We start from the raw sequence: 14917 nt of genomic DNA, 5'->3' as shown, positions 1-14917 counted from the left end.
CCTGTATGCCCTTTTTAGAATTCATGTTGACTTTAAGAGGTCGTTAGAAACCCAACCATGATCACAATCAGCGCACGTGTAGGTCTTACTGTATATAAACACTCTTAAAGAGGACCTTTTCAAAGTCTTGATGCTGTTTTTGGACTCTAAGAACATGTTTTCCTGCTTGAATGTTGATTATTTTCCCCATATTCTCCATTGTTGCAGCTCCTCTCTTCCCAGTCTGTCAGTAACGCTCTGCGATAAAGTAACTCGCTACTTTACTACAATAGTACGATGCATCATTGAAGAAATCAACTAGCTAGTCTCGACTGTTTCCCGAAACCGTATTGTTGCAAATTGGTCGTTCAACCACGTTGGTTAATGATGTCACGCACGTGGTGGAGTAATAACTTATTTTAATGAATCTGATTCTGTTTGAGATCGAATTAACGCTAGATGTTTTGCTATAAATTATTAATGTCATCTGAGGACTAGTTCTCATTTTTCTCAGTTATTTTGCTTTATTTCCAGATTCAATCATTGGCTCGTTCTTGCGCACTAGAGCACGTTCACACATGCGCACTCTTCAACAACGACACTTTAAATCTCTTGACAAACTAAAAGACGTAAATGCCATTTGTGTGTATTCTAAATAAAAGATATAGATTGCACTGAATGTCAGCTTTGCTTATTTGGCTCAAGATAAGGATTTATTGAGTCCACTTGTCATGCAAACAAGAAACTCTGCTTCTTACACACAACTTTGCATTGCTGTTTGGTTTCGGGAAACACCGACTCATTGAACTATGTGGATGACGATGGAACTTGCGACCATAGTTTTCGTGAAACGCACCCCTGTTTAGTTCCTGTCTCTATGAAGCCCCTCCTTCTGAAAAGCACACTGTGCTCTGATTGGTCGGCTGGAGCAGTGTGTTGTGATTGGTCGAGAGCTTCGAGTGTGTTTGGGAAATGTCCCGCCCCTTACCATAACCGCCAGTTTCAACACACTACTAACTAACTCAACCAGGCCCCGCCCCTTTATTCTGCGCATTAATTATTCAAATGAGGAATATTGAGACGTGTTCGTTCCCGGAAGGAACTCAAGACTACAATGGAGGCGTTTCAGGGAGTTCAGAAACACAAACAACTTTGCAAAGCTTTTTCATTCTCAAACAGCAACATTACACACTAAAGAAAGATGAACAGGTAAAAAAAGAAAAAACAACCCTTTTAAAAGATCTGAAGTCATCAAGATGTTCCTCGCTGTGTCGTGTCCTCAAAAATCCCTTGTTGCATGTTTCTATGGTAACAGCTCTCGATTGATTAAACCCATTAACTCTCATAACTGTGTGTGTGTGTACTTGTACAACTATCTTTGTGAGGACCAGTTTGAGTTTTAGACCATTGGAGTGAGGACAAAGAGAGTAAAGTGAGGACATGTTGGCCGGTCCTCACTTTCTGAGACCCCTTTAAAGGCCTGTTTGAGGGTCAAGACTTTGTTTTAGGGTCAAGGTTATAATTAGGTTAAGGGTCGGTTTAGGGTCAGGGGCCGGGTAAGGAACTTAGTTGTGATGGGTAAGGTTGGGGTAAGTGGCTAGAGATTGCATTGTGTCAATGAATGTCCTCATGAAGATAGATGTACAAGAGAGTGTGTGTGTGTGTGTGTGTGTGTGTGTGTGTGTGTGTGTGTGTGTGTGTGAGTGAGCGTGTGTGTTTGTGAGTGTACGTGTGTGTAAGTGAGTGAGCGTGTGTGTTTGTGCGTGAGTGTGAGTTTGAGTGAGTGAGTGTGTGTGAGCGTTTATGTGTATATTTGAATGTAAATATGTACACGTATGTATGTATAATGTGTATGTATATAATTTTTATTTATGCACAGTACAGTTGAATTTTGACCTTGCATGACCTGACATGTTTTTGGATCACCATGTAACTGGTATTTTTTTAAAGAAATTAATCAAAAAAGTTTTTAAATTAAAAAGTTAATCAAACAGTATCATAGTAAAATATCATCCCATAGGGTAAATAAATAACAAATGAGATCTCTTTAATTTCTAATTGCTTTCTCTTAGACAGGACAAATCTTCCTGTTTCTTAGATTGTTCCTGAAATAAAAACACCTGAGCAAATGTGAGTTCTCAACAACGTCTCAAACTTTGCTCAAAAGTCAGAGATTGATATCCGACATTTCTCTTCAAATTCTTCCAAGAGCAAATGATTCACATTCTTTAAATAGCTATACATGTTTTCCAAAAACATCAGAAACCATGTTACTTAAAGGGATACTTCACCGATTAGCATTAAGCTTTGTATCAGTAGAAACCCGGTAGTATTCTCGAATGGCCGTGCTTCCCTCCCTCATGTTCCCCTGAGACGAGAGATTTCTGTATTGTGTGTCTGGAAAAAAAACTCAGATGACACAAAAATCATCATTTATCGTCATCTGAGGCTTTTTTGTCCAGAGGCGAGAGACTCCAGCCAGTGGGAGGAGCTCGTCCCGCATGTCTTCAACCCGCCCATAGGGGGATCTCACCATAAAACGGCGTCTTTTCAGTTTCGAGTCGACTAGTAGCCTAGCTGTATCATTTCTCCCGATACTGCGCTCTGTAACCGGTAGGCGTGGCTTGGGCGTGGCCTCGTAGGGCAGCGAAGCAAGTGCATTCTGGGAGTTGTTGTCTTTCATCCACATGAGCCAAAAATACATTTTCTGGCTTTTCTCAGTCTAGAAGGCACCAACTTCTAAAATAATGTCACATTTCTACTACATTAAATGACCCGATTTAAATACACATTCATCTTTCCAGCGGTGAAATATCCCTTTAAATTCAATATAACCGAGTCTCCTGAGGACAGTTTTCAGTCTCGTCTGACCCGGATCAAGACCCATCCAGACAGACAGTTCCCAGCACAGACAACACTGAGATACTTGATGAACTGATTAAAATCTTTCATGGTTATTTGGTCTAAAACAATACTCAGTGGGTCTCCTTCAGTGACCCTTTACAGAGGTCATCCATCCATCCATCCATTCATTATTTCTCATATGAATGAATGCTCCTGTTATCTGGAAGCAGTCGTCACGTGTCTCCTGAATCCCGGCATATAGTGCAGAACTAATGGGTGAAATTCACAGCCTCCAGGGATCGTTGTGAGCAGCTGCTGCTCCGTTCACCGCGGTAAATCACTTCGGTAGCACATCGCAGGCTTGTGTGGAGGATGGAAGTGTATATAAATGTTTTCTTTTGCTGCGTACTGTAATTGCAAGCTCAGAAATGTGAGTATAGGGAACCTTTAAATGTCAATCTCAATGTCTCACTCATTGCCAAATCACATCCTTTAGAGTACATCGATATTGCTCAGAGATATCTGGAGAATTTATAAAGTTCTCAATGAATTTGAAAATTATCACCTTTAATTTTTTTTGTCTATTAATCTTAAATAGCTTGTATACTTGTATACTTGTATACAAATAGCTTGGTGGTGGTGGCGCAATGGATAAGACACATGCCTTTGGTGTGAGAGACCCGGGTTCGAATCCACTGTGAGACACCAATGTGTCCCTGAGCAAGACACTTAACCCCTAGTTGCTCCAGAGGCGTGCGACCTCTGACATATATAGCAATTGTAAGTCGCTTTGGATAAAAGCGTCAGCTAAATGAATAAATGTAAATGTAAAAAATGTATACGTTCAGTACGATTTTTTAATGCTTTTGAAAGAAGTTTCTTCTGCTCACCAAGGCTGCATATGATCAAAAATATAGTTCAAAATAGTGAAATATTGTTCAAATCAATTTTCAATTGGGAATATATGTTAAAATGTATTTTATTCCTGTGATCAAAGCTGAATTTTCAGCATCATTACTCCAGTCTTCAGTGTCACATGATCCTTCAGAAATCATTCTTATATACTTTTTCCAGATTCTTTGATAAATATTAAAAAAAAAAATCCTATTTAAAAACAGCTTTTATTTTATTATATTTGAAAAATATATGTCTTACTTTCTTTATTGTTTAATAGATTGCCAAGACTTGAGAGAATCATTTTATAAAATCAAAAATGTTCACCATTAATGTTTTGTGTGTAAATAAAATGTAAATAATGTGAGACTCAATTTCCGCAGTAATGTAGAAACAACATGTAAGTGAACTTAACACAATCCTCACATAAACCCAAAAATAAATGTAATATTTACCTGTGCCCTTCCTGTCTAACAGGTATGAAATATACAGAAATTGAATAAGGTTATCAAACACTCCGCACTGCATAAATTATAAATTAAATATAGATTAATCCTTATTAAAGCTACAAACATCCCCCCCGTCCCCATAGGAAATTACGCCCGTGATTATTATAATTTTTTAATTTTTTTAAATGCTGCTCAAGACACATTTCTGATTATTATCAATGTTGAAAACAGTTGTGCTGCTACAGATGTTTGTGCACAACTGTTTTCAACATGTATAATAATCAAAACTTTTGAAATGGTAGTATAGTTTTGTGTGTATAACTTTTGTCATTCACTTTAGTATAGAGTGTAGAGATACAAATGTGGATAGCAGCTCAGATCATGTTTGAGTTCATGTTGAGACTTGCTCTGTCAAATGAAAACACACTAAATTAAGAGTTTTTTTGTCTCACATTTGTTTGTGAGTTTTTGCGGAGACCTTTGGCTTGTACCTGATTGACCTTCCAGATGCTGAAATCCTCCGCCAACATGTCAGCCTCGATAAACATGAGAAAAAAACATTGTTTATTTCACTTGTTGATGCTCCGGCTGCTAATTGGAGGCTGTTTATAGTTTCTGCCTGCTTTAAAAGCCTTCACTCCAAATTACACACTGGCATGAAAACACACTCTATCAGCGTTCCCCATCAGAGATAGAGACATGATGTGCAGGATTCTTCGTAAGAGCTCCTCCCTCACAGGCTAAATCTCTGAGGACAGGGAACAGAAGTATTTTGTGAGAGTGGCTCATTACAGGCCTCATTTTCAGAAGAGTTGATCTTTTTAGCAGTAGCTGACGATTCTTCCAGCATATCCAAAAACTTACTTAAGGCTCAAATTTGTCAAAATGCAATGCAACTACGAGAGAAAAAAACTGCTTCTTTGCACATCTCACCAAGGCTTGTTGTTATTTAGCTGTTCAAAGCTCATTCTTAGAAGAAAAGGTTCTAAATAGAATCTTAAAGAGTTCTGTCATATATAGAACATTTTAGGGGTTCCGTTCCCAACCATGGAATCATTTTATATGTATTTATTTCATTTTTTTTATTTATCATTTTTATGAATAAAACAGCCCGAAAACATACTTAATCACTAGAAAATAAATGAAATAACCATTTAAACATACAATTTAATTTAGAATTTATTTCTCCTTACCTTTTTTGGCATTAAGGGTTCTTTATAATTGAGTCAAGAAACCTAGAGTTCTCATTTTTAAAACGCGTTCTGTGTAAACCGGCTCTCGAGCGCCAAAAAAGGCACAACAGATTGAACACAGACACAAATGAAATGAGGATAAGTAAATATAAGCACCATTTTTTCACATTTTCGGGTGAAGCTCCAAATGCGGTGACATATGCAACTTTTTGCAGCATTATCAATTTGATAAATCTCGTTATCCTAAGCACTTTAAGTACTGTATTGCAATCCGCTGTATACACTGCCATTATATCAGTAGCTCTGCAGATTTCAGATTTCTCACTGAAATAGTTTGCATTGAGTTAAAGGGGTGGTATAATGCCCTTTTCACAAGATGTAAAATAAGTCTCTGATGTCCCCAGAGTGTGTATGTGAAGTTTTAGCTCAAAATACCCCACAGATATTTTTATACAGCATGTTAAAATTGAATTTTTTCTGTGGGTGAGCAAAAATGTGCCGTTTTTGTGTGTGTCCCTTTAAATGCAAATGAGCTGCTGCTCCCGGCACAGGGGGGCGGAGCTACAACAGCTTGTGTCCTTTTACCTCACACAGACATGCACTGAACATTTATGCCTTTTATGTTCAAACCGGATTCAGACAATGATGGAGAGACTCTAGAAGAAGTGACAACATGTAGACAACATTTCTGAATGATAAGTAGATGAATTTATGTAGCTATCTTCAAGTCATTGATTAGCATATTCTGATAATCTATTAATCGTGTTCAGGGGGCGGGGTTTATGTAAATTCTAGGGTTGGTGATGTCACTAACCCGGGAGGAATGTCATGTAGTTCCTATTTTAGTCCTTAAAAAATCATTTCTTTTAAAGCAAATATCTCCCTTTGCTTTGAACTTTGAGCGTTGTAACTTTGCAGATGTTGTTTATGCTCAAACAGCAACATTACACACTAACTGAAATTAGAGAAGTGGAAACATCATCAAGCACCCCTTTGAGTTAATGTGTTCGTGGTGACGGTCAGAAAGCCACCGCCTCGCTTTCACAACAGGAGGATAATGACAAGAGCGTCTATTTGTGTCCTTTTGGTGTCGGTTTAGTCACTGTCTGTGTCCTTCGCACTCGACTGATCCGTTAGCGTTTACACTCTCAGAAACAATGTGTGAGAATTGTACATTTTAGTGGTACTTTAGGGGTACAACAGCCTGTCAAGGACATCTTTGTACCCTATTTATACCTAAAAGATTCATAGTATTGCTACTCTAAGGTACTAACATGCACTTATTTTCTGAGAGTGTACCATCAGTGGCTCATGATGTCACTCGACATGTGAGCGCCCACAGCCCAGACACAAACTGTTCACCGTTTGGAAGTTCTTTCACAAGTAGAGGTTTGCGTTACTTGATTTTTTTTATTGAGAAGGCACAGTTGTCGAGACGCTCCACATTTAAGGTTTAAATGTCACTTTGGCTTCAAAAACGTCTTCCTTTTAACTTCATCTCTTTGCTTATCTTTCACTTCCTGAAGCGAGATAAAATTTTCTGATTGCGGTTCAAGCATTGCCTACAGATCTGGGCTGACGGGAAATCAAAAGCCCAAATCAGCTGGCCGTACTATTTTAAGTCTTTCTCATATCTTCATACGCTCCAAAAACAAACCCGGCCCTAAAGATAGCCAACAACAACAGCGGCTTGATCAAACCGCTGCACCCATAGGCTTCTTCAAAGGGCAAGATGCTAATTGTAGCCTTGGTTTTGGTCCTATCATTAGTCAAACAGCAGCCAGTAATCAGCAACACAATCGCGTGTCACTGGACTTCCTGTGATGGTGTCCGCATGCTTTTCTACTGTCACTGAACGTTCATCAGCTGATGTGTGTAACTGTTCATTAGTGCCAGCTCTTAAACAATTTACTGGAGCTGTACTGGATCTGGTCAGGGATGTTCATTCAGCTGCGCCTTTTGAAATAGAGGTGAAATAGGGTCCTATTATGCTCTTTCCCACATGCTCATCTTTCTTTAGTGTGTTTAATGTTGCTGTTTGAACATTAAAACGTTTCTGAACTCCCTGAAACGCCTCCATTGTAGTCTTGAGTTTTCTTCCGGGAACGAACACGTCACAATATTCCTCATTTAAATAATTAATAGGCAGAATAAAGGGGCGGGGCCTGGTTGAGTTAGTTAGTAGTGTGTTAAACTGGCGGTTATGGTAAGGGGCGGGACATTTCTCAAACACACTCGAAGCGCTCGACCAATCACAACACACTTCTCCAGCCGACCAATCAGAGCACAGTGTGCTTTTCAGAAGGAGGGGCTTCATAGAGACAGGAACTAAACAGAGCGTTACTGACAGAGTGGGAAGAGAGGAGCCGCAACAATGGAGAATATGAGGAAAATAATCAACATTCAAGCAGAAAAACCTGTTCTAGTTGAGCACAAAAACAACATCAAGACTTTGAAAAGGCCCTCTTTAAGAGTGTTTATATACAATAAGACCTATATGCACTGATTGTGATTATGATTGGGTTTCTAATGATATCTAAAGTCAACATGAATTCAAAATTTTCTCTGAAAGTAAGATAGCATGACTGTTTTTATTGCGTTTATATAATTTCAATAATTTATATATGAAAAAAGTGTCACATGATCCTTCAGAAATCATTCTAATATGCTTTTTCCATTCTTTGATAAATAGAAAGCTTTTTTTTTTTTTGAGACTATAGTGTGACAGATTCACTTAAAATATATAATTTCCGACGTCATTTACTCACCACCATGTTTGAAACCTGTGACTGCGACTGACTTTCTTCCCTTAAACACAAAAGCAGATGTTAGGCCGGAAGACAGCCTCAGTCATTCAGCTTCATTGCATTCAAACACCCACGTGATCTCATTCCTAAATGAAAACATTTACGTTTACATTTTATTTACATTTATGCATTCGGCAGATGCTTTTATCCAAAGCGACTTACATTGCATTTCAAGGTACACGTTTACATTCTTATCAGTTCTTGCTTTACCGAATCGAACCCATGACCTTGGCGTTGCAAGTGCCAACGCTCTACTGTTTGAGCTACAGGATAAAAATGTTCCTGTGTCTATTAAACCTTTGACAAAATCACACGGAAATATTCAGTTCTGTGTTGGCACTGCCGCTGATCTTGGCGTTTTAAATAACAATTGTATCAATTACATCGTTACACCAGTAGTTGGAGACAAGTGACTGTTAAAAATGTATGTCATTAAATTGTTCATTCATTCAAGAGATTTATAATAAATAAATAAAAACACTTATTCAACCTGTAATGAAACAAGTGTAGACTTTATGAGTGAGTCATTGAATCATTCACTCAAATGTTTTTTATTTTTTATAATTCATTCTGATGAATTAAACATTTTAGATTTACATTTACAATTAGACAATTAACATTAGACAATTAACATTTCATTAGAACTCTAGTAAATTACATGTTGTTTAGTTGTCGCTTCAGAATCGTGGGAGAATCGTGATCTCTATTTGAAGAAAAAAAAAAAAAAGTAATTCTCAATTTATCCAGAATCGTGCAGCTCTACAACATGATAGTGAGTAAATTATGACAGAATTGTCCATTTTAAGTGACATATACCCCTGGTGCAAAAAAAAAAAACAATGTCTGCTGATTTTTGTCTGCAGCAAAGTGTGATATACACTGAACAAACTTATAAACGCAACATTTTTGTTTTTGCCCCCATTTTTCATGAGCTGAACTCAAAGATCTAAGACTTTTTATATGTACACAAAAGGCCTATTTCTCTCAAATATTGTTCAAAAATCTGTCTAAATCTGTGTTAGTGAGCACTTCTTCTTTACCGAGACAATCCATCCACCTCACAGGTGTGGCATATCAAGATGCTGATTAGACAGCATGATTATTGCACAGGTGTGCCTTAGGCTGGCCACAATAAAAGGCCACTCGAAAATGTGCACCAGTATCGAATTGTGAAATGCGCTTCCAGAGTTTTCATTTATTAAATTGGCAGAGAGCGTAAATGAAAACTTCGGAAGCATAAATGAAAACTCTGGAAGCGCATTTGTAGTGATGGCCAAATGAAGCGTTTCGAAGCATTATTGCTTTCTGATACAATTGTGTCGAATATGGTTCATTACTCGAAGCTTCATTCAGATTGAAATTGCAGCACCATCTCCTGGTGAAGTAAATGTAATGCAACAAAGCTGACAACCATAAAATGCAAGTAACGCCCCGTTTATTACGTGTTTACCGAGGTGATCAAAGCTGAAACAGTGTTAGTGCTGTGAAACTCATTTATGTAGGCGGATTTTACAGATACTAATGAATTTCATGTGTTCACCTTGATAATAAAACATTAAGCATGATGTATGTGTGTAATTATTTCTTTAGACAAGGACAGAAGATCAGACCAGCTTAAAAAAAAGTTGGAAACCATCACAGAAATTCTAATGGTTTATATTAAAATAGGAACCATTGGCTTTTACCATTTAAACCACTACATAATTCTTTTTTGTAGTGTGTTTGGGACATATTCCATTAGGATTTAATGCCCCCACCAATACAACCCAACACATATCAGTAGACCCACAGAGACCACTATAATTCCTATTACAACCAATAAAATTCCCATGAAAACCTTTGAATCCAATAGAATTTCTGTAATGTTTTCTATAGTTTTTTTTTACCTTCACTTTTATAAGAAATACAGCCGCCAGGTTTCAAACCTGTCAACTATGGATTGGGCTGTCTATTTTATTCAGTTTCAATTTACATTTTCATTAGTTTCTTGAAAAGTTACGTTCATTATTATTGGCAAAAAAGTGATTCCATACACCATTCATACTATATACCAATACAAACACATTGTGAATATTATTCATGTGGTGAGCGTTCTTACACGTGTTAGTGTCATTTCCACCACAGGAGTTCCTGGAAGCCAGCGTACTAACGCAGATGGCCGTGAGTTTCCCTGTTCCTCCCACGTCCCGTTTCCTTGTGTTTATCATCAGAGGTTTGAAGGAAGGATGCTTCATATATCCGTATCCTCTACAGCTGCACCGTAAAGCCTCGGCCCACAGCTTTCTGAAGCGACGCAGGATCAAGGCCGTGGGCTACACCCAACAGAAGTGTCAGGATCTTCTGTACTTGAGGAAACTGGATGTGAGTGCGATCACACTTCTTCCAGGATTTATGACAGTCATGGCCATGTTCCTGAAGCACAGAGACCCCACCAAAATCAACACTTCATCAATTAACACATATCCTGAGTTCATCACAAGTGCTACATTATGTTAAGACTGTGTCTCAAGAACTGTGACTAACTAAAAGTTCGGGGTAATCAGTCACTTTTCAGTATCAAATTAGACCAATCTATATTTTTATGAAACAGACTTAAAAAAAAAAGTTATGAGCAGAAAAAAAAAAGACTAACTTGTAAGACTAGTCTTAGCAGTTCATGCAACTGGCCACACAAAATACAACTATTGAAAAGATAATTGTGACTTTATATCTCACAATTCTGACCTTTTTTTGCAATTGTTTATTTCTTGCTATTCTGATTTTTGTCTTGCAATTCTGACTCTTTTCGCACAAATCTGACATTCTTCTTTTTTTTTAACAATTCTGACTTTTTTTCTCGCAATTGCGAGTTTATATTTCGCAATTCTGACTTTTTCCTCACAGTTCTGACTTTTTTTCTCGCAATTGCGAGGTTATATTTAGCAATTCTGACTTTTTTCTCACAATTTTTACTTTTTCTTGCAATTGCACATTTATATTTCGCAATTCTGACTTTTTTCCTCACAGTTCTGACTTTTTTTTCTCGCAATTCTGACTCTTTTCTCACAATTCTGACTTTTTTTCTCGCAATTCTGATTTTTCTTTTACAATTCTGACTTTTTTTCTCGCAATTGCGAGATAATATATTGTAATTCTGACTCTTTTTCTCACAATTCTGAGTTTTTTTTCCGCAATTGCGAGTTTATATCTCACAGTTCCGATTTAATTTCTCAGAATTGTGAGAAACAAACTCACAATTGCGAGTTATAAAGTCCAATTCTGAAGGGAAAAAAGGCTGACCTTTTTTTTCTCTCAGAACTGCGAGTTTATATCTCACAATTCTGACTTTATAACTCACAATTGCGACTTTATATCACGCAACTCTAGGAAAAAAAGTCAGATTTGTGAGATAAAATGTCGCAATTAACTTTTTTATTTTCTATTTAGTGGCGGAAACAAGCTTCCACATGTCACTGAATGACATGTCACATGCCACATGTCAAAGATTCTGCAAGCCGTTCTGGTGGTTTCTTACTTTCTCTGGTGAAAAGAGTCCACCATTAAGTCCCTGTGATCTTCTAAACGGCTCGGTCCCTCGTTCACTGTGCGTCTGTGGGATTTACCTGATTTACCACGTCTGATCGCAGTAAAGTAACAGCACAACTTTCCTCAACAGCACACATGATTTTGAGGAATCATTCATGAATGCGTGACAAAAAATGCATGACCAATTTCAATACTTGGCATCTAGTCAACTAATCATTTTGAGAAGAACGGAAGCTGTATGGAAACTCCCCTATGGGGATAATGTCCCCCACGTGAATTAGAGGAATTCTGGCAGGAGTTTATTTGAAAACAGACTCTTGGACGTTGAAACTGAAACAGGCGTTGCTCATTTACTGGAGGTCCATGTTCTGCTTGGCACAGACAGTGTTTCTGCAAGCCGTTGAGGTGAGTTTCAGTAGGTGGCGCTGTTCATTCAGCCAAACATGCTGACTCACAGGTCCAAACGAACAGAGCAAAACCCCACTCACTGCAGCCTTAAACACTCAGATACAGCTGAAGGTCAGATTAATTGAATGTTCTCCTCAGAGGAGAAACATTATGACCTCATGTGCCAATTTACTGCTACAATTGTATTCCTTTTGGGAAAATTGCAGTCTGTTTCTCTGATTGACTAACTTAATAGAGTAGAATAGACTTTGTGAATTAGGGCATGACGACCATTCTGTTCATTTCCCCCCTCCAGATTTAATAAGAACATTTCTCCTGAAAGAATAGGCTTAATTTAACAGAAAGAATTGGTTGAATTTGATAGAGAAGCAGATATATCTTACCACTTCCATTCCTTTTCAACATAAACTGTATTTATATAAATAAATACATATATATATAAATATACAAATACACGCATGCTTACACACACACACACACGTACAGTATATATGTGTGTATATATATATTATGTATATATGTATCCAATTATCATGTATCCAATTATCATCTTGCAAATAAAGTCATTTTGTTTAATTTGTATGTGTTTCTTAACGTTTAGCAGGTTGATCAAATACTAAGTCAAGAAAGAATTGTTTCTGCATGCGGAAAATCGAGTCAAACGCACGATGAGTAGATGCTTTGTGGGATTTCTGTTTCCAGAATCAGACTGCTTTCCAAGTCTTTTGGCTCCGTAATGAACATCACTTAAGACGTTTGTACTTGAACATGATGAATGCATTTGTTTATTTTGTTTACAACGATTTATGTAGTTTGCTAATGCTGAAACCTTGTTTCACAAGTAACGAGTTTCCCGTGACAGCATAGTGACGATTCCATTATCAAACGTAACATTTGTGTGCCGTGACGAATCTCTAATGACGTTTACTCATTTCAAGTAGCGTGTTTAGCCATCACGTTCTCTTCTTTGTGAGACGCACTTCATCCAGCAGTAAATCTGTAAACACTGTTGTTTGCCTCACTAAAACAGCTTTATTAACTCTAAAAGCCAGCGTGGGGATGGGTTGAATCATTCTGTGGGTTTAACTTTTCTGTGGATTTTATCAAACTAACCTTTGCTAATGACATCGCGGCGCTTGATGGACGGAGATAAGGTGCTAATTGCTGGAGGTGCTATTAACGCGGAGAGCATCTAATGGTTTCCGGTGAAAGTTGATGATCAAAATAACGATCAGGCCATTTGGCGGAGACATTCAGGGGCTGCTGTTTTAACCTAGAGTTAGAGTTAGAAGCGTGGCTGTATGTCTAGGAGGTTTCATAAGCCTTTTTAGTTTCCAGATGGCAAACAAGAACACTAGATCACACTTCCCCGTGGCCTGTCACCTCAGACGCCTCCCGAGGCCTTCAAGGTCGAATTAATAGTCAAATTTGTAGCTCTCTGTCCTGCATGTGGAGATTTTTATGTAAATTTCATTGCATATATTTGAAATTTAGAGTGCTATCTCAGTAGACCTTTGCATCGAGTGGCTGGGAGCTCAGTCTTTGTTGGTTTCAGTGCTAAATATTGGGCCAGGAACTCACTTTATGACCCTCCTTGTCAGGTTTGGCTGGGAACAAGAAAACAATAGTGTGAACCGTGGACAACTCCCAGTCAGCGATATGACAAAATGCCCCGGGAAATACCTCTTTACCTCTTCAGGAAATACTCTTTCTCTGTCTCTCTCCTTCTACACCTTCTTTTGAAACTGCTGAGATGTGTTTTCTGCATTACATGGGAAGATTGTTCGTATATGAACATGGCAATTGGGCTTATTTTAGAACAAAACTTGTGTGTGTTATTCACATTTTGATTGCATTTTCACCCCCCCCCCCCCCCCCCCACCCCAAAAAAATTCCGGTGCACAATACAAAAGTAGGCTATCTGTAGATAATAGGACAAAAATGCTAAACAAAAAACTTGAGCTCACAAAAACAGATGTGATGTTATTAAATTATTTAATGCTAAAAGATATTCTCCTTTGCATATTAATACAGTACGGGTAGGCGTTTACTCATAAGTTAAACTTATGAACACTGTGGCTGCATGCGCTGGAATAGCGACGCCTCATGCATATTCAGATTAAATCAATGTCATTCTTTTCAGGAAAAACAAGCCAGAATGAACCATGTAAAAGACGCTCATTATAGAACGTGCAGGATCCATTGTTTGTCTGACAATTAATGTTGCATTAGTATTCTTTGCAATTACCTGATATGCATAATTTCTTTATCAATCGTGTGCATGGAAATAAATGACACTGTCAGATAGATGACAGATAGATAGATAGATAGATAGATAGATAGATAGATAGATAGATAGATAGACAGATGACAGACAGATAGATAGATAGATACATACATAGATAGACGATAGATAGATAGATAGACAGATGACAGACAGATAGATAGATAGATAGACGATAGACGAGAGATAGATAGATGACAGATAGATAGATAGATAGATAGATAGATAGATAGATAGATAGATAGATAGATAGATAGATAGATAGATAGACAGATGATAGATAGATAGATAGACGATAGATAGATGGATAGATGGATGGATAGATAGATAGATAGATAGATAGATAGATAGATAGATAGATAGATAGATAGATAGATAGATAGATTATAGATTATAGATAGATAGATAGATAGATAGATAGATAGATAGATAGATAGATGACAGACAGATGACAGACAGATAGATAGATAGATAGATAGATAGATAGATAGATAGATAGATAGATAGATAGATAGATAGATAGATAGATAGATA

General features: G+C 37.6%; 1 protein-coding gene across 1 annotated transcript in view; it reads left to right on the top strand.

The window, feature by feature from the left end:
• The window catches only part of LOC311285479 (uncharacterized protein), a 52126-nt gene extending 41772 nt beyond the window's left edge, over nt 1-10354 (top strand). Inside the window, exon 4 of the mRNA XM_084401126.1 lies at nt 10291-10354. Within this exon, the coding sequence (XP_084257252.1) occupies nt 10291-10315 (25 nt within the window). The 3' untranslated portion in view covers nt 10316-10354. The remainder of the gene's footprint in view (nt 1-10290) is intronic.
• The last annotated feature ends 4563 nt before the right edge of the window (nt 10355-14917 follow it).

The sequence above is a fragment of the Rutilus rutilus genome (genome assembly GCF_951802725.1).
Source record: "Rutilus rutilus genome assembly, chromosome: 25".
In the NCBI taxonomy this organism is placed as follows: domain Eukaryota; kingdom Metazoa; phylum Chordata; class Actinopteri; order Cypriniformes; family Leuciscidae; genus Rutilus; species Rutilus rutilus.
The sequence above is the reverse complement of the archived record's forward strand: the minus strand, read 5'-3'. Positions and strand labels throughout refer to the sequence as shown.